Genomic DNA, 21,287 nt, shown 5'->3' on the forward strand with positions numbered 1-21,287 from the left:
GGCCTATACTACAAGTTGCCGACCTCTCTGATTCCCGGCCGTGAGATTCCTCCTCATATCGCTGCTTTAACGACTCACACTCCCGCTTCAGAAGCCTCATCTCCTCCTGCAGCTTCAGGTTACGACTCTTGGACTCCTCAAGTCTGAAGTACAAACAACAAATATCACACAGGCACTACAAAAAACATAATGCAAGAAACTTGGAAAGAAAAACACCAAAAACCTAGGAATTTAATAGTACAATATACAATGTATTCATTTCCAGTCTTCAAATTTAATCATTCTTCAGTAAATGTATGAAATTCAGGGGGGGGGGGGGGGGGGGTCAATGTTGGGATGAGACTGAAATAGAAATTCTAATAGTGAATGCAAGTCTTTAATAGAAGATGCATGTTGTATTCCATGTTTAGAAATTACAGGATATACATCCATTTTAATTTCCGTTTACCAATAATAAGATATTTCTTTAGTTATCATTTAATTTACAATTGCAAATTTTATCTATGTTTTGATCATCTTAAATAAGGTTCACTTTGACTGTGACAAATTATCAGTTTATGAGCATGCATGCAGTTAACTGTGGGTGTCATAATGTGTGTGTTTACCTTATAAGATCATCAATGCCTACCACTCATTGTACCCAATTTAATATTTATTTTTTTCTTCTTCAATCTTACTGTCAGTTTTTTTTTTATATCTCTGAACAGTAGTAGTCTTGAGAAGAATTCAATTTGTGGGTACAAATCAAAACTTTTTATAAAGTTTGAAAGAAAGGAACAGAAAACAATTTGAAGAACTGCGTAATTCACCAGGTGCTTTCTCGACATGCTTTGCTTTTATCTGAGGGACAGCTTGTTGACTTTTACTTAAGAGGTATCAGCAAATGACATTACCTGCTTTCTAAAGCATGTATCTTTTCTTCTTTGATTTCCATGCTTTTTTTGAGAGCCTCCTCCATCATGCTCTCTAGAGCTTTGTACCGACTGAAAACAAGAAAGTGATTCATTGTACAAAGTTCCTAAATATACCAACAAAGCAGAGACGTGGACAAACACCGACATATAAGAACGCGTCAACATTGATGTATTGGCCATCGAAATGAAAATTCTCCTCTATATTGATGAAATATTACACAATTTCCTTCACTGGATATGTCATATATCCTACATTTTGTCATTCATGAAAAATGCCCTAATTCTGTTGAATCACCTCGGATAACAGATGGGTCGGATTACCTTAAATCGGTGTTCAATACATTCTATTTGTCGGATTTGATATAATTATATAAATCATTATGGAAACTATCAAGATATTGATTACAAACTATCGTCCTCTTTTTTAAGATTTATGCATGAGTCAAGTTACCAATTACGGTGATATTTTAACAGTCACATACTAAAATAACAACCCAGGTTCTTTGTGTATTGGTGAAGTCATCTAAACATCATAAGTGTTCATTATACTCTTATAAAGTACATTTCTAACGAAGGAGAGAAACTGGTGAATTATTGACCAATTAAATTTTCTTCAACAACAGACACAATGGGTTGAAATTTGACTAATTATCACTAGCAGCTGAAAAGGCCATACTGGCAACAAATGAAGAACACAGCAAACACTGTTTGTTTCCAAAAGTAATCTTCAATTCTAATAATTCTTTAGCCCCTTTTAAATATACCCCTTAATTTACCTATAGTTTTAACCACATCAAAGAGCTGAATTACATACATACTGAGCTCAATTATTGGATGACAGTTTTCAATGCATTTGAATACATTTCATGAGCTATGGAAAGATCAAAGCATTATTGTATGGAAACACAATGACTTTCATCCTCGTGTTTACATTGTAGATTTGACACAAGAGTCTGCTGCTAGACGTGAAGAATTTACTTAGCATGTCCCGTGACTGTGATGAGCGTGAAGAAAGCACACAGTCTTCTCGACTTATGGACGCATCTGATACACAGTCAATATTTACTGATTAATTGTGACGTCTATCGATCAAGTCAAAGTGTCTATTGTACAGTCACATTCCCACGTGGAACAAAAACATCTCTATTTTATCTATGGCATTCCAGTGTTACTTCAAATAATATCAAACTACAATGCAAAATATATATTTTCAAACTTTGATGTTTGTTGAAAAAAAAAATCTTTTTTGACTCCTGCCAAAAGTCCAAAGCAAACCTATCATCTTGTGCAAGAAAAAGTAAATTCATTCACAGATCTGAACAATACATTTCACACTTCTGATCCCAATGACAAAGAATTTGCCAGATATGCAAATAAATTTACATTGAATACCGAGCCCAAAAAATTATAATAACTTTTGAAAAATAAACGTTGCAAGACACCAGTATGAAATTTCCTTTCATCAATTTTCTCTCCTGCACTGCTTTTTATTTTTTTGTACATGCATAGTTTTATTTTAGAACTGTTTAGCTGGGCATATAACACTTTTTATACATTGGGCTGTCCCATTTTTTAAGAGAACTTAAAATCTTTGCTTATGAAACCATCACCCTGCAAACTGTTTTATATGAAATTTGATACCAAGGAAAAGTTCTGTAGCCAATAATATTTTTACACACAATGTCCTTCCATCATTGAACAGTCAAATCTCTTGAGAAAAATAACTTAACACAAACATTGATAAAATGCTATCGCACTTCTGTTTCCTTTATCAATTCAACAATTACAGAAAACTGAATTGTCATATCCTGTTCTTTCATAGCACAGTAAAATTTGATAAACAAAAAAAAAAAGATTAAACAGTAAAAAATAGTAAATTTAGGTAATAAATAAAAATCTTGATTTTGAGAATAAAAACCATACATGATGCTTAATCAAGTCAATGATAAAGCATTGTTCTTTAAATCATGCTTACAATGGTCTTGATATATGGCACGTTTGCTAAATATCAAGACTTTCCTTCATACATAGGTATTTACTTACACAATAACCTTTTCCTTAAAATTCTCAAACCCATCCTCCTCCTCATCATCAGAATAATCATACACATTAAAACTGTAGTGTTTCCTTGAATCTTTGTGCTGTTTTTCATCACCCACACAAAAGTCTGCATCAGAATTACCCTGATAGTTCATAGACTTAATCTCAAGGATACTCTGGTTCTCGTCACCCGAGTCTAAACTAGTCTGGTACTCCTCCCGGTCCTCGTAACTCTCAGACGAGTTTCGCCCAGGTATCTCACACTCAAAAACTTCAGGAAAACTTCCTTCATATATCACTTCCATCTCCAAAAGACTTTCTCCTCAATTCTCACTTATGAGATTGCTTAACTCCTTGCTTCCTCCATGCAAGTTCCTTATACCTGTAGAAACATCGGGGGCAATCCTATTTTACCTGAGGCTCAGGTGGACACAACCTGGCAACAGGTACCCAGAGTCTTTCTCCATACTAGTAACTTGTTTCCTGATTGAGGTCAAGTTTACTCAAGAGATTCTATCAGCTAAACTCCTAGGGTCTACCTGCGTTCACAGCGGAAGTGGCAAATCCAAATGGAAGTTGTTTTTTTTTTAAAAGTTAAGCCTCTTCAACCTTACAAGATAAACAGTAAATTCTGATAGACAATTCTGATAGCCGAGTCTTAAGGATCAATTTCCTGTCTTTGACAATGTCAGTGTTGCACACGGGTAGTATAGTCACTAAGTAGCCCGCTCAAGACACCCAGCATTTAAATATCTGGACTACAGACATGAACATATGCTTCCCGCATCAGGAATTGATTATTATAAAAAAGAAATAATCCAGGGTATAAATGAACTGGGAGTCTGGGTAAAATAAATTAATAACTGAAGCTCTATTTTAGTATGAATCTTGTTATTGCTAATATGAAATACTGGGGCTGACTGAAACTCGGGATCAATGTTTCCTCATTAGTTCTCATTCTAACCATGCAGTTTCAATCCTGGCCTTTTTTTTTTAAAAAACAGAATTAATGGAAATATCTGAAAGGGTAAATTTTAATGTAAAATCCCTCAATACTTCATGCAAGCTTCCTCATTGTCAAAATTCTGTTTTCACTTACTGGCCCAGGTACGATTTATCTGACATAGGGAAGATTTTAACTACATGTCATTGATTTTCTCATTCTCGTTTTTTAATTAGCCTGAATTTAGAATCATGTTCAGTTCATTCTCTCGAATCCTAAACATACTGATAGATGAAGTACACATAAGGATTTACAAATTTGCAAGCTTTTCAAAAGTACCTGTACAAGATGGATAAAAAAGAAAATGGGTAAATAGTACCACATACCTATCTAGTATAAGTTGTGGATATACAAAATAATACTGTGTTAAAGAAGATATGCTAATTCATACATATATTTTCAAAATAAACATGCAAACCTTTTTCAGTGTTTTTACACTTGAATTTGACGTTATATATATATATCACAAAATTTAAATACATTTGGACTTTGGCAATGTATACACATGTATCAAAATATTGTTTTAAAACAATGCTTCTTAAAATGCGCATATATTTAAACTTTGACGACAAAATTTCTCTTATTTCTGTTCTCGGAGTTTGTCCAACATTACTTATAACACACCAAGTTAAGTGTGGGACACATAAATATTTTTTCCATAGAAAAGCTAAATGCACATTAGGGAAAAATCAATTCTTGTCTATTGTTTGACTCCTTGAAACAGATGAGAGATGTTTACACAATGGAGTCTGGGTCCGTTAATAAAGACACTCAGAACCCAAATGTCCAGCCCTGTGTAAGCAAGACATGGTGAAAATTATTGAGTACAGATCTTAAACACCTAACTATTGTGTCTCCACAAGATGCCAGATCATGAAACATTGCTTTTAACATGTCAAAGCTAGTATTGTAAAAAGGTGCAATTTTCTTTAATTGAAAGTAAATAAAGTCAATCTAAAGAACTGTTCTGCTCAACACTCAACATTCCAAGCATTGTCCACTATTATTGTGTTGGCTTTGGGTGAATGGAATGAAGCCAAAATAGTGGTTTTACTTCATACTTCTGATCCCAAAATATTAATGAAATAATGAGAAAGGATTTTTCAAAGGTTATTTAAATTGATTTTTTCATTACCAAGAAACACACTGAAATAACATTTAAAACTTCAAAAGTTCTGTGTGAACAAAGCCAAAATGACAATGAGTCATTACACATGACATACACAGTATGTATTTCCCCATTATACATAAAATTCTTTGCTCATATATATGCCCCCCCCCCCCCTTAAAATTATACATGTATTTCATGAAAGATTTGTTAAAATAATGTAATATTCAATATCAGACTCTGAAATACTCAATACAGACAAAGGGAGATAACTCACTTCTCATCCTGCCTGTGATCAGCCATCACTAACTTCTCCTTGTTAATGCCCACTCTTTCTAGTTCCTGGGTCAGCTTGTCAAAGTCATTACTCAGATTCTGACTCTTAATCTTCTCATTGACTAAGTCCTGGAAAAAAACGTTTGTGAAATAGTATGCCCCCGAACATGGTCACATTCACCTTTCAGTTAATGGAGTATGATGTCTCTATCATGTATAGTTTAATAATTAGGACCAAGTTTAGAGCTGCAGATAGACAGATACAGAAAGATTCAAAGAATATGTCCCAGAGAAGTAATCAGCAAAGAGATTTTTGCTTTCATCTAACCCTCCTTTTTTTCAGCTTAGTATACTTACAGGTTTTTAATATCCGAGTTGAATACTGTTGATTATTTGAATGTTTTTGCTATATAATTGTTAGGTGAATAAATTTGCTATTTCTTCTCGATAACGCTATAGCCTTGAAATAGTTTCTGAACTATCTGCCCTAGGGAAATAGTCTCGAAACTATTTACCGGATGCTATATTTTCCCGCGTTTTCTTTTCTGTAACGTCAAAGTCCGATAACTCTAATTAGTTTACTTCACTTTGGTATGTCTGACACAAGTAAAGTCTACTTTGGTATAATAAAACACCTATTTACTGACTATTCGGACAATAGCAAGTTTATTGTCCCCTTCTACAGCAACTATTTCCCTCGGCTGCGTTTCGGGGAAATAGTTGCTGTCTTGGGGGACAATAAACTTGCTATTGTCCTCATAGCCAGTAAATAGGTGTATACTCTCAATTTCGCTGAAACTTCATTACCACTGAGTATTTCAGAAGGCAGTGTAAAACACAATGTAAGAACTTCCACAACCTAATACAATTCATATGTCAAACAAACTAACCATCTTTTGCCCCATCTTAAAATTCTTCTAAGGAAGTCAAATGAAGTAATCGGTGACTAAGTATTGTAGACATCCTTTTTCTACATGGGGTTAATTTACGCTATGTATGTGGTCAAAAATCTGTCCCAGCATACTTAAAGAACATTTAAGATATTCATTGGAAGTTCATGAAATCCGCGTTATTTTCTATCTGCAGATTGAACAAAAATTGTTATCTCCTGGAATTATGACCTTGTGGAAAAAAGTACATTTACAGTGCTTGATCAGAGCAGCATCTCGATCAGTTCTTATTGCTTCACCATCCTTTACTGTCTACTTAGATATGGACATCCATATGTGTAGCTCTAGCTAATTTGCCATTTCATACCAGCTGTTACATTGTGCTGGTTTACTTATTACCCCTTTAAATATTTTTCAAATGTTGAAGGAGGATATTGTTGGCATTTTTTTCCACAGAGAGTGAATATGACTTCTATGATATTTTCAAATATTTGGTTTGGGGCACATTGCTTATGTCATTTTAATCACAAGATAGACTCATCAACTACCAAGGGCAATCAACTGGTATGAAGATTAAATGCCATTATCTCCTAATTACAATATCAACAAGTAACAATATTGATTTCCTAAAAAATATTGATTTTCTGTTAAAAATCAAAGAATTTCTCACAAAATCATACCATATTTTTCTAGAGTTAATGAGTACTAATTTCATAATTTCAGTGCTCCTACAAGTAAGGGCTTGGTTAACATCTCTACACCCCTTATATACAAATTAAATAAGATTGAAATAAAATGTGATGAAAATAAAACAAAACAAATATATGTGATAACATAGAATATAAGTGTCTGGCTGGCTGGAGTATAATTTCAGTAATGTTCCTCTGACATCATGACTTTTATCATTTGACTTACCTCCCTTAGTGTGGCCAGCGTCCTCTGGTGCATTCCACATTGCTGCTTCACTTCCCGGTTTTCTTTCTCCAACTCACGAGTGTGTGTCACCATGTCCTTCTGAGATTCTAAAGATTTCTTTACACTTTTATGTTCCCTGTCTAAAGCACTGTATTTAGCACTAATATCATCAAACACAGACTCCTTCAAATCCAGTGTCTGTTTTACACGCTTCTTTTCCTTCTCTAATGCCGATTTCTCTTTGTTTAGTTTTCTCACTTCCTCTTCTAATTCCGATACCTGTTTTTCAGTCTCAAGCAGTCTTTTGTTGGAAATTTTCATCTTTTCTATTGTTTTTTGAAGTTTCTCCGTTTCCATTTCTAAATCCGAGTTGTCTTTCTCTAGTTGTTGCACTCGTTTAGTAGTTATTTCCAATGACTTCTGCACTCTCTGGTTTTCATTGTCTAGGTCCAGTAAGTCTAGTTCCATTTGCTCCTGTTTTGTTCGGAGATTTTTTTGCACCTCCAGTGACTTCTTTAAATGCTGAAGTTCCCTGTTTAGTGCATCTTTTTCATTTTCCACCTCGGCAATTCTCAAGGAAGAGTTTTTTGACGTATCTAAAGATCTATGTAATTTCTGATTTTCCACCCTTAAATTAATCACATCCTGCTCTAGAATTTCCTTTTTCTGTAACTGAACATTCAAACTTTCCACAGCTTTCTGTAACTTCCTATTCTCTACATCCAGGTCTGAATTTTCCTGCTCCAACGTTTCATACTTATCACAAGTTAATTTCAAAGTTGATATGACTTTATGCATTTCATTATTTTCTTTTTCCAAGTTGACATTTTCCGTTTCTAAATCAGAAATCCTATCACAATTATGTTTCAGTGAATTGTACGACTTCAGTAGCTGCCGATTATCATACTCTACTTTAGACAACCGTTGATCTTTCTGTGACACAGATTGCGACATCCGTTTGTTTTCCCTTTCTAAGTCCTTCAGCCGGGCATCATTCGTCTGCTCACTCCTGGCCCTAACGACCTCCACAGTGTGAGTCAGCTGATCATTCTCTCTCTCCAACTCCTTTACCTGTCTCTCTGAGTTCTCTTTTACTGTATCCAGTGTCTGAATTAGATTTTCCTTCTCCAATTCCAAATGTTCCATTTTCTGCTCCATCTCCAAACAGTTTTGTGATGTCTCCTGATTGGTTTCCAACAGTTTTTCCACTTTTTTGGCCAGCCTCTGGTTTTCTTTCTCCAGCTCCAGATTCCTCTCGGCATTCTCAATTAACATCTTTTCCTTGGCTTCTTCGAGTTTCTGGTTCAGTCTTTGGTTTTCTAACTCTAACCTGAGGATTTTGGCATTAGTGGTCTCCGTCAGTTGGGCAGATAAACTTCCTCCCATTCCTAGGAAACATAAAGATCTATGTAAACCATTTGTTTAATAGAAGTATATCATATACTGTAAACCAACTTTTATCCACGTGTGAGAAATTTTCACAAAGTTCACAAGAACCTTGTCGCCATGTATATTGCATTTGTTTAAGGTTACCTCCGTCATGAAAATCAATCACCGCAAAACACTTCATTACTTGTAAATTGTGAAATAAAATCTTCACAAATAAAGTTGGGTTACTTCATCCTATTTCACAGATGAACAAGTGCAACACTGAAACTCTTTTAAAGGTATCTGTGCCGAATCAAACAGTATTTTGTGCGATGTTAAAAACCAGACCAAAATTTTGTCAATATAAATAATACAGTTTGACAATTTCGACAAATTATATACGGGTATAAAAGGAGTACTGGTCTGCTCAATGTAAGGAGAAAACGATTTTTTTCTAATGCATATTTATGAAGGAATGACGTTTATAGTGGATGTGCATAAGCACGCGACAAAAACATTATTAGAAACAGCATGGGAGATGAGTAACGTTTACTGTATGTAGTCATACTGAATGGTGATTTCATGTTAAGCACGAAATTTAACTACCCCTCCATTGCTCAAAGTGATTCTCTCTACCGTGTTCCCCATCTGACTGTCTTTTATCGCTGAATGTATCCCGCCAACAGCTTTCATGTTGCCTTATGATTTTTTGCTTTTGAAATTCCGTGTGCAATTTACAAAATGGGACGTTCAGTATCCAACTCAGGGAATACGTAATTAAATAAGAAATTAGTTTGATTACTTTTTAAATTGCATAATTTGCATGAAGTATATTAACTTATATAGTTTGATGTAAAACACATGTTTTTTATTCCTTCAATAACATCCAACGATCACAGCATATATAGCTATAATTCCAATGTTATTTATTACAATTGTTTTGATTGGACAAAAATAAAGCTGAACAATAGTTTACACATCAATAAATCCGAAAATGCGATGTATTCATACACGCCTGAAAACAAATAACATAGTGCAGGGAAACTATTAAAATTTTTGCAATTGTTAATAAAGTGAATGAATTGGAATTATAAGAATCAAACATTCTTTTTGAAGAATTTATCGATGTGTAAACTCCGGACATTTTACTCACAAATTTAACATAAAAGTGTTTCGCAAAGAATGTTTAATCCTATAATTAAACACGATTTTAAAAGATTACTTCAAATTAAGTGTTTATCTAACAGATAAAATACACTTATACACCTAGATCACACATACCCATAATCCTTAGTCGGGCCGAGTCTAGCTCATTCTCTAAGTTGGTACTCTCATTCAGACTAGACTTCTTTTCGTACTGGAGCTGTGCATTTTCCTCTGTCAAAATTCTCAGCTTCTCTCTGTCTGTGTCCCGTTCCTAATCAAAGAGCATAATTTAAATTCAGACTTAATGAACTAGGAAATACTACAAATATTTTGTGTCTGTATTAAAACACACTTATCACATAGTCACCTTTATTCCCTATGAGAGGAAAATAATGAAAATTTTCTTGGATATAATGTAAACTTTGGTTATAATGAACTGTTTTTGGCTGACCTTGGGGGTTCACTATAATCGTATTTTACTGTACGATAAACCATATCCTATTCCTAGATAGTGTACAGATGATTTTGAAACTCTAAAACTACATGTATCTCCACAGTGGAACAATTCTAAAAGTCTCTCTAACTGTAAATTGTGATAGTGAAAAGTGTCATTTCCCCTTCATATCGTCAGCTGATTAAGTACACTGTGAGATTGTAATTAAATGGTACACCAGTGCCTTTACATGACTACTTCAAATACTGTAAACCAATTTTTATTCGTGTAATAGATATTTTCACAAGGTTTTCAGAAACTTAATTATCACGAATATTTCTCCCGATAAAACAGTCCTTTGATGTATACAGTATTTGTTTAAGATGATCTCAAGTCCAGAAAATTTGTCTCTGGGAACCAGTTTATTACTGTTTAATCACAAAATAAAGTGGTCATTGAATAAAAGTTGGTTTACAGCCATCTGTTGATTCCTGTGGACCAGTAATGCATACTTATAATACACCACTTGCCACTTTTACTTCAGCTACTATTTATCTCTATGTAAAGTATGGTGTGATTTTAATCAAATAATATACCAGTGCCATTTCCTCGACCATTTGGCGTTTTTTGCGGAGTTCGTTTTCCAGCTCCACCACCGTCTCCACTCTCTTGTGACAGTTCGACAGTTGCTCTTCCAGCATGTTCTTGGTTTCTATTAAAATTGTGTTGTCCTCTCTCAGTTCCTATAAAATGAAAATATTACTGAAACTGCACCATGTATACATATCATCAATAAAACACTGATCCTTTCACTAATCAGCTCTTAACGGGGTTGAAAAATAAACCAGTAGAGAATTATCTTTCATTTATATAGTATATATTTACTCAGACATCTAGGTAAGTTTTCAGAGTTACGTCCCTTATCACAATTCCTCGATTTGTAATCAGGTGTAACTGCACAATAATGCTTCTTGTCACCAAATCGGAACTTACATCAACTCTGGTTTTGTAGAATTCCAACTCATTTAGCTTCTCTTTGTACTTTAGAATTTCATTTTGGTAGCCATCTGCTTTCCCTAACTGTAAAAAAGAGATTAAAAGTAGTTGATAATTCAATATATATGCAATTCTTCTATCAACTTTGAAGGAAAAAAATCAATAACATTCTAAATAAATAAATTCTCACTTTTCCCCCAATTACAAAAACAGGATTATTTCTGCATCTATTAATACTTGATGTGCAAAATCCCATTTTTTCCCTGAAAAATTATCTCCCTGAAAACTTAGCAAATTGGCTGATGAAATATTCATACTTTTTCTCGTAAAACATCCAGCTCATCCCTTAATGATCTTGCTGTTCTTGCGTCCTGAATCAATTCAGAGTTCTGGAAATAAACATACACAAACTTGTACATAAGCAGGTAAATACACAAGTACATAAGCAGGTAAATACACAAGTACTTAAGCAGGTAAATACACAAGTACTTAAGCAGGTAAATACACAAGTACTTAAGCAGGTAAACTTGTTTCCATGAGCAAATACTGACAAAACTTGAATCTTTCTTTGATAAGTTTTTGATTTTACACTTTGAAAAACAGTATAAGTTCTTGATTTTATGCTCTGAAAAACAGTGTTGAGTTTTTGATTTTATGCTCTGAAAAACAGAGTAAGTTCTTGATTTTATGCTCTGAAAAACAGTGTAAACAAGCATTCTGAGAGTATTGCATAGCAATACATAGTCCCCTACCGGAGACAAAAATTATTGGACCGCAACAATATTCAAAGTTCATTATGAGTCCAAGGTTATGGTAAAAGGGAAGATTGGGAAACCAAGATAGGAATGGTTGGAAATCAACTACTATTTAGGTACAAAGACTAGACAAGGAAAACTTCAAAATTGATCTGTAACTTGTTATGGCAAAGCAATCATCATGATGTACTGAATATCAAATGAATATCTGCAAGCACATAAAAAAAAGTCCAGAAAACTGACAATTCATGTTATTGTTTTAAGTCCAAGGGCCATAACTTAGTGAAAAATCAAAGCGAAGTACCAAATATTAAATGAATATCTGCAAGCATGCCAAAATAAAGTCAGGAAAACTAATAATTCATGCTATTTTTCTAAGTCCAAGGGCCATAACTTAGTGAAAAATCAACGGACCGAGACGAATAGGTAACTTGTTATGGCAAAGCAATGCACCAAATATCAAATGAATATCTATAAGCACGTCAAAAAAAGTCCGGAAAACTGATTTGCAGGACTGATGGACAGACAGCTGGACAGACGGACGGACAGACGGTCGGAGTGCAAACCTAATGTCCCCTTCGACTTCGTCAGTAGGGGACTAATAAAAATCACTTCGCTGTAAGGGTGAATTCATTATGAACATGCTTGCTGTAATGGTGTTTTACTATATAAATGAAGAGACGACTTACCTCATTCCTTAGTTTGGTCACCACTGCCTTGTTCTCCTCCAGCTCATCCCTCATGTCGGATAGGACCTCCTGTTTGTCCTCACTACCAACACAAAGACAATACATTATAACCTCACTCACATACACTGTAACCATGTCCTCACTACCAACACAAAGACATTACATTATAACCTCACTCACATACACTGTACTGTAACCATGTCCTCACTACCAACACAAAGACAGTACATTATAACCTCACTAAGATACACTGTAACCATGTCCTCAAATTCATTTACATGCTGTAGGTATAAACAGTAAAATAATAACTTTCATCTCCATGATCTTTATTCTCTGTCAGCTTAACATTTTCTCATTGTACAAATATGTACATTAACTATCATTTTAATGCATTCAAGATTTTGTAATGGAGAATGGTATCATAATGTGAGCATTATAACAAAAATCTATTGTTTTTCTATTCAAAATTTCATTGGATTTATGTTCATGCATCTAAACTGAATAACCAGCTGTGGTAGCTCACTGGTAGAGCGTTTGGTTCGTAACTGGGAGGTTGTGAGTTCGAGCCCCACTCGTGTCATGGCTGCATCAAATCCAAGATATTGAAACACATATTGATTGTTCCTTCGCCAAATGCTTGGCATTTCGAAGTGAGGATCTTTTGGATTTGACCTTAAAAACGGAGGTCTCGTGTCACATCAGGAGTTGGTATGATAAAGAACCCTCATTGCTACAGCCCTGAGTGCTAAGCATAGGCCTAAATTTGTGGTTCTTCGCCTACAGCTAGTGACGTCTCAATATGAGTGAAAAAATTTTCACGGGACGTAAAAACAACCAATCAATTTAAATTGAATATCATAATCTGTATGCTCATAAAACTTACAGGTTCTGATGAAGTCTATTCCATGTATTCACATATTAAGAAAACATGGGTCTGTCATAGTCTGTATAATGTATATACTGTATATTACGGGTGCTGTTGTAGTCTGTATAATGTATATACTGTATATCACGGGGTCTGTTGTAGTCTGTATAATGTATATACTGTATATTACGGGTGCTGTTGTAGTCTGTATAATGTATATACTGTATATTACGGGTGCTGTTGTAGTCTGTATAATGTATATACTGTATATCACGGGGTCTGTTGTAGTCTGTATAATGTATATACTGTATATTACAGGTGCTGTTGTAGTCTGTATAATGTATATACTGTATATTATGGTGCTGTTGTAGTCTGTATAATGTATATACTGTATATTACGGGTGCTGTTGTAGTCTGTATAATGTATATACTGTATAACACGGGTGTTGTTGTAGTCTGTATAATGTATATACTGTATATTACGGGTGCTGTTGTAGTCTGTATAATGTATATACTGTATATTACGGGTGTTGTTGTAGTCTGTATAATGTATATACTGTATATTACGGGTGCTGTTGTAGTCTGTATAATGTATATACTGTATATCACGGGGTCTGTTGTAGTCTGTATAATGTATATACTGTATATTACAGGTGCTGTTGTAGTCTGTATAATGTATATACTGTATATTACGGTGCTGTTGTAGTCTGTATAATGTATATACTGTATATCACGGGTGTTGTTGTAGTCTGTATAATGTATATACTGTATATTACGGGTGTTGTTGTAGTCTGTATAATGTATATACTGTATATCACGGGGTCTGTTGTAGTCTGTATAATGTATATACTGTATATTACGGGTGCTGTTGTAGTCTGTATAATGTATATACTGTATATTACGGGTGCTGTTGTAGTCTGTATAATGTATATACTGTATATTACAGGTGCTGTTGTAGTCTGTATAATGTATATACTGTATATCACGGGTGTTGTTGTAGTCTGTATAATGTATATACTGTATATCACGGGTGCTGTTGTAGTCTTTACAATGTATTTGTTTGACAAGGTAACTTACAGGTCTTGTCTTAGTCTGCGGATCTTGGCCTTACTGTCAGCCAGTTCTACCACCAGGTGGTGCTTCTCCGGACTAGCAGGGGGCGTAACGGGGACAGGGGTACCTTGAATACAGCACTGTAACTGAGTCTGGAAGAAATCCCTCTCCTGGGCAAGCTCTACAGATACCTGAAAACATCGTGACAAAACTCTACATAACTGAGTCTGGAAGAAATCCCTCTCCTGGGCAAGCTTTACAGATACCTGCAAACATCATGACAAAACTCTACATAATTTTTAGATAATGTACTTTTTCAAGGATTTACAAAGCAAGTAAGATTTTCCTGTAACAATACCTTACCTGATCATTTTACATGTACATGTAGAGTTGCTTAGAAATTCAACATAGCTGTAGATGTTCATATAACTGACCACATTTAAAACAAAATGAGTCACTGACAACAAGTTCCTGTCCAAAGGACACAACTTAGACAACACGGTGAGGATTCAAACCACCAACTCTGGAATTGGAAATATGGTCCATCATACCACACTGCCAGATTTTACTTCATTGTGGAGCTGAATACTTGGGTAATTTACCTGGAGTACAGTATATTTTAATAGGAGTACTCTGGTGAGAGTTACTAACCTCTGAGAAGTCATCTCGTTCTTTGATGACCCTTGCAAGATGTTTGAACATTTTCTCCGCATAGGTCTCCAGCTGTTCCAGGGGTTCGATGGGAAGAATGGACTCCGAGTCATCTGTAATCTGGGCAATTAAAAAACACAAAATACACTGACATATTTTGTCTTAGTCATATAATGTTCATTATCTCAGTGTCATCTGTTATTTTGACTTCAATTGCAAAAATTGTAAATGAGAAAAGATGATAATTCTTAATCTGATTCCTGGGACCCTGTACATGTCTTGAAGCTAATGGTAAAATTCTGTCATATTCACACTTTTTTAAAAGCAATCTTGGCCTTCAAATTGGATATCTATTTGTTTGTTGTCATAATGCTTACAATTTGCATGTTTAACTTAAGAGTTTAAAACCTGTTTAACATTTTTGTTTGAAATTTGGTAGCTTTACCATAAACACCTTAGGGTTACTATCAAACAGAAAAAGAAAATCTATGTTGCAACATGCATGTTGCCAGCACTTTAACTCTGGTACACGAATCAGCTGAAAATTTCCCGACACCTTGAATGAATTCTACAAAGTGCCTTTTTATAAATGGTTTTCAATGATATTTCAGTCTAAATCCATGCTCAATAAATGATTTCTTCCATTTACAAATCAACATCAAAAACATCTTGCTGCATGGCCCATATACAGAAAACCTTATTAACTATATGCTGTGGTTAGGTTTGACATAATGTGATTGATAAGTTCCATCAGGAGTCCACTTTTCCTTCCTAACAAGAGATATCAGCCTTGTATTTCCATTAGTTATGTAACTTTAGATATTAAATACCCTTTATAAACTGATCTGCTCTATGATTCATGTGTTTTAATCACCATTACTAGACTAGCATTTAATACCCGTAGAAATGTCGGAATGTCTGTAATCTGAATGTCTGTCATTTTAGCAGTCAATGTCCATTGTAGTGGCTTAATTAACATGGTTGATCTATTGATCTCCAAAATGAATCCATTTGTATATCAGTATATTAACATGCATATTCAACGCATTCCTTTGTACAAAACCTACTGCGTGTTTGCATTCAATACCAGGTGAATACTATATAAACTTGACTTTCTACTGCCCCGTTTAAATATTGATAATTGCATCGAGACATTTTTCAAGGGTTTAAGCAATAAATAACAGTCTAGGCACCGAGATAAAACTACCCAATCGATAGCAATTCTACCCCGCCATGCATTCTATTCCATAATGAAGAGCTGCTATCACCATCAATATTCCAGGATTAATGGTCTTATTTAGCAGTTGATAAGAAGCTATGAATATTAATCTAATAATACTGGATACCACTAAGGGAAATAGTCCAACCTAAATATAGATATTTCACTTGGAGTGCTATCAGGAATTACCTCACACCTACAGAAAACCTTCAGTTGTCTCATCATCACGTTTTTTTTATTATTTGAAGGATGAGAAACATTTGCAGTTTCTCTGAATTTAGTGTATTGCTTTTTATATTTTGCTTTGGGTTAAATTAACATGTACCCCTGCCAACATCTACCCAATAATGCTATAGGTAATGCTCGGCTCAGCACAAATTGCCTATAAATTACCAAACAATTGTTCCTCTATTAACACGTGTGTCTGCTGTGACAGACATACTTTAGATTTTCCCATTACCCTAAGATTGACTTTGCCGTTATGTGTCAAATACAATTTAGACTGCATTCTTATACAAACAATGTGACAATGACATACATGTACTAAAACTACAAAATATACAGGATGTTAGGCAGACTAATGGGCTCTTAATTCAACAACACATTCACATCAGGTTCCCTGTTATTACCTATACACCCGGTCCCTACACCTGTAAACACGCCAAAGTAAACAACACAGGGACAAATCGCCTAAAAGACCTGGTTCGGGTAAATATGAAAATTCAAAACTTTTCTTCTCCTTTTAAACTTTCCCCAAATGTTGTTGACCAACTTTCAAGACAAACTTGTCTTTGGACAATTAATTAAACTACTACCACTACATAAAACTATTATTTTTCTTTAGGATAACTGGGGTGACAAGCTATCCATGAGAGAATTGTAACAGCAAATGGAAATTCTTTTGTGTATAAAGATATGTTTTCCATTTTATCAAATTTAGAATAAACGTAAGATAAACGTTGATGGGTTTTCTTTGTCTGTGTACAGAAGTAAAATCACATGTACTAGTGCTATAGGGGAACAACACAATAAACTGAGAGTGTTGGATTAACAGGAGCTTTAGTTTGACTTTCAAGATAATCCCTCTCGAACAGTTAGTCAACGCTTAAAGTGTGCGGTGTTCATTACAGCCCCTGCTGTCAGTAAATAATCATGATAACTAAAAACAGCATAACGCATGGACTGAACAAACCAATGTATAAAAAGCTTACCATTTCAGGAGAGAAAAAAGGAACAGAAAACTGACGCATTATCATCCCCAAATTTTTCACCCCTTTTGGTTCACAGATTTTAAATCGAGATCATTCAGTTCATGACAGATCATAGTAGACAAAAATGATAAATGTAATTGGATTTCAATAAACACAGTATCCTACAAAGAGATTTAAAGTTCTATGAATGTCTTTTTGAAACCATTATCAATTTTCTTTTTCTCATATAGTCCTTCAGGAATGTTGCTAATTATATCCTGCTTTTCAAACTAACTTAAGACATCAGCATATTGACCCAACCCCGAGATTTTTATACACCATATAGAACCCCCACTCTTTCAACCATGATCAAGACTTCTAGTCCCAATATTTATCATAATGATTATCATTTTCTCCTGCAGTCATGAACATTTTAACTCTGTCATACAATACAAGAAAAAGCTCAGCATATTCCCAACATTATTAATGATAGTCTTTTTTTCTGAAGAAGTGATCAGTCTACAGGTTTCTTAAATACAGTTTATAAGTATACATATCAATAACTGGCCGCTTGACCGTTACCCACTGGACTGACCTCTTTAATGTACTCCACAATCGCAGTCTGAACATCCACATCCAGCTCTTTGATTTTGTCGATGAAATACTCCTTTCTCTCACATTGGACGGCACACCCCAGGATCAACAGAAGAGCTTTCTTCATCTCACTCAGACTCACATCTATAAAGTACATAGCAGTCAATACAAAATCAACAGTTTTCTTATGCAACTTTTTTTTTTTAATTTTCATTTGTTCAAAGCTTTCTTTTCTTACAGCAACAATCTCACTGTAAATTATCTATTCCCTAAGAAATCAGAAATACAGGGTGCACTTTAGATTTTGGCCTGTCTTTGTTTTGTGACAGCTGAAGGTTGACACTGATTTTCAACTGTTCAATTCATAGTTTTCAATGATTATAAAGACATCTTTTTATTATCAGTATTGTAGCAGTTTCTTTAAAGTTATACCTCCTGACTACGGTTACTATACAGAATGTCATAAATACAAGTATTATGTATCTCTGTATGCATCAAAAGAACATGAGAGTTATAAATTTTCAATATTGAGACAAATCCACTCAAAACCTTTTCCATGTTAATGGAGGAAAGTAAAAAATGAAAGTTTAATATTTATAATCTCTAAAAATTGTTTACAAAGTGTCTTAAACAGATTAGGTTTCATATGATAGCCCTATAACTAAAACACTTGGATAAAATGAAACACAATAAACAAAATTATCACAAGTTAACAAGATTTAAAGCCTTTTCCAATTCAATATACATCAAAATAGCCCAGGGAAATCATCAGAGCCCAACCACTCAGAAAATTGCCATCTTTTGATGTTGATTTATATTGCATTTAGTGGGGGAACTCATCAGTGACTGGTCTCTGGTATTCCAGATAATGCCTGCTGCTGATTGAGCTGTGGGAGGAATTTTTCTGCAGGTATTCCGATCCCTACCACCTGTCTCTTAATCACCGGTGGAGCTGCAGTAACCTGGTGCTAATCTCAGCCATATAGTAACCACAAACCGGTGCTGCACTGACAGACATGATGTTACCTTTATCTGGCTCCCGACATATTGTTTGGTAGTTGGGTAGCTTTAGTATGAGCAGCTGTTGAAGGACATCCTACAAAAGAGATATCATAAATAATCACCTGTAATATTGATCTACAAAATTTTAATGCATATCGTATGAGAAAAATATTCATTAAATGTGTAAAACACACACACACATCACATTCTGTTTACAATATGTAATTGTACCAGTATAGGCATCACAATGTCAAGTTTTCAATGTATTACAATAACATAACAAATTTATACATATTAATTTTGATTTAAAAATTTGTGACATGTACAGAGATCATTTTACTCTTCCATATTTCTGACAAAAACCTGGCCGATCTACAATGTGCTTGGTGAAGACGGCATAACTATTATAGGCTGCTTCATTTTTGTGTTTATTTTCTGCATGGCTTGCGAATAGCTTTAGTCTGATCACGATAATTGTCTGCTCTTATTGAAAAGTTAAAATATTGTTGATCCCTGGCTGTTAATCCTCCCCTTGCTTTAGTGACAATGGAATTCCTATTGTGTCATATCATTTCATATTCTTGCTTTTTCTCATTTTCTTATCAGGTGCTGTTACACATAATAATTATGTACCGCTGAGCCCCAGTAAAAAAAAAATATAGCTTCTTAATCCCAAGTTCTGGCACCACGCTTACAAAGGCGAGTGTATTGGAGTACAAAAATTGTACGACCAATAAACCATGCAAAAGGCAGGTTAGCAGAAACTAAAGAGATTACGCCCTAACCCGGCCATTTACGGTGGGAATTAATCCCCTCAATCCTCTTACGGTGTTTTTCTGCCTCACTAAATGGAATATTTATTTATCATTTGCCCAATAAAGACATTCCTAGCTTTTGTGTTTCTGTTTTAATTACACAAAGAAATGCAAACTTGCTTTTGCAAGCTCCCCTATTGAATGGAATAATGTGCTGACATTAACCAGGGTCAAGAAAATCATTACTCTGCAACGTACAATTCAAGTTTTCTCAAGTTCTGTAAATAAAAGCAAAAAGACCAAGTTCTATATTTTGATTTGTATCCGTAGAGTGATGTCAATATTCACAACTGTTTCTTGAGGAACATACATCTTAAATAGTTAGAAGCAGTATGAATACCTGGAGAATATGAATTATCATTACCTGATCCTACTGTCAGTTATCATTACACTATCGTTAATGGTCTCTGTGAGGTTTACAATAAGTGCTCAGCATTTACACTGACTAAATAATAATCAGATGTCTTAAAGAAACAAATATCAATATCTCACTGAATGGACAAGAAACCAATGGTTAAGTAGTCTCTTGCCACTTGCATCTTGTAATCTGATAAACTACACCAAAACCATTCAATTATTTCTTCTGAAGGTCTGCATTCTCTTCATTTATTCAGCATTTACAGTATGTGTGGTTTCTACTATCACAGTGCCAGACCCAATGTTAGCTCTAATTCAAAAATCCAGAACCTTTATTACATGCTGAGATTAATAGAATCCTTCATTAGTACGAGTGTGGGATAGGGAAATTCCACCGAGGGGACAAGATTCGCAGTCTAGGACGAGGCTTTGCTGAGTCCTAGACAGCGAATCTTGTTCCAGAGGTGGAATTTCCCTATCCCACACGAGTAAATAATGAAGGATTATTTTTCTCACATTTTACCTACAGTTTAGTGTATAAATTTAGGAGCTTTGAGAAAATTCTAAATTATCAAAATCCTCATTTGAACTTCGATGCAAAAACTAATTAGATAGGCAGAAAGAGCATACCCGAAAATGGTTTACACTGTAAGTGTAAACTAAAAAACCCAAGGTTGTCCGCCAGAAAGCTATATAAATTAAAATTCAAAGATAACAATGCAAAATATTTTTACTTCACCGTGTAACGTAAATCTTCACTGTGTAACGTAAATCATAGAAAATATATGACGTCACAATCAAATGACGTCGCAGTAGTGTGAGACAGAAAAATCTCACATGGCTGTCTCACATGGGTAAAGTCAATCTCACACTGGTGATTATGTGAGAAAATGTGTTGAAGTGGTCTGAAGGGGTACTTAATTCACAAATGATATCATTCCCCTTACCCAACACAAAAAATGACTTAAACATGACATTGAGCAATATTCACTGGTAGTTGTTTGATGA

At 34.7% G+C, this 21,287-nt stretch overlaps 1 protein-coding gene across 7 annotated transcripts in view; it reads right to left on the minus strand.

Annotated features, from left to right (window-relative positions):
• The window catches only part of LOC125650285 (girdin-like), a 46,495-nt gene that overhangs the window by 12,628 nt on the left and 12,580 nt on the right, over positions 1-21,287 (minus strand). For all 7 annotated transcript variants that reach the window (XM_048878440.2, XM_056166258.1, XM_048878445.2 and 4 more), the window contains exons 4-16: positions 19,132-19,201; positions 18,107-18,249; positions 15,103-15,222; positions 14,476-14,642; positions 12,534-12,615; positions 11,407-11,478; positions 11,087-11,173; positions 10,690-10,836; positions 9,796-9,931; positions 7,147-8,534; positions 5,343-5,470; positions 894-983; positions 24-143 (exon numbers count right to left, since the gene is read on the minus strand). In XM_048878440.2, coding sequence (XP_048734397.1) covers positions 24-143; positions 894-983; positions 5,343-5,470; positions 7,147-8,534; positions 9,796-9,931; positions 10,690-10,836; positions 11,087-11,173; positions 11,407-11,478; positions 12,534-12,615; positions 14,476-14,642; positions 15,103-15,222; positions 18,107-18,249; positions 19,132-19,201 — 2,750 coding nt within the window. The remainder of the gene's footprint in view (positions 1-23; positions 144-893; positions 984-5,342; positions 5,471-7,146; positions 8,535-9,795; positions 9,932-10,689; positions 10,837-11,086; positions 11,174-11,406; positions 11,479-12,533; positions 12,616-14,475; positions 14,643-15,102; positions 15,223-18,106; positions 18,250-19,131; positions 19,202-21,287) is intronic.

This window comes from Ostrea edulis, chromosome 5, assembly GCF_947568905.1.
Source record: "Ostrea edulis chromosome 5, xbOstEdul1.1, whole genome shotgun sequence".
NCBI lineage: Eukaryota > Metazoa > Mollusca > Bivalvia > Ostreida > Ostreidae > Ostrea > Ostrea edulis.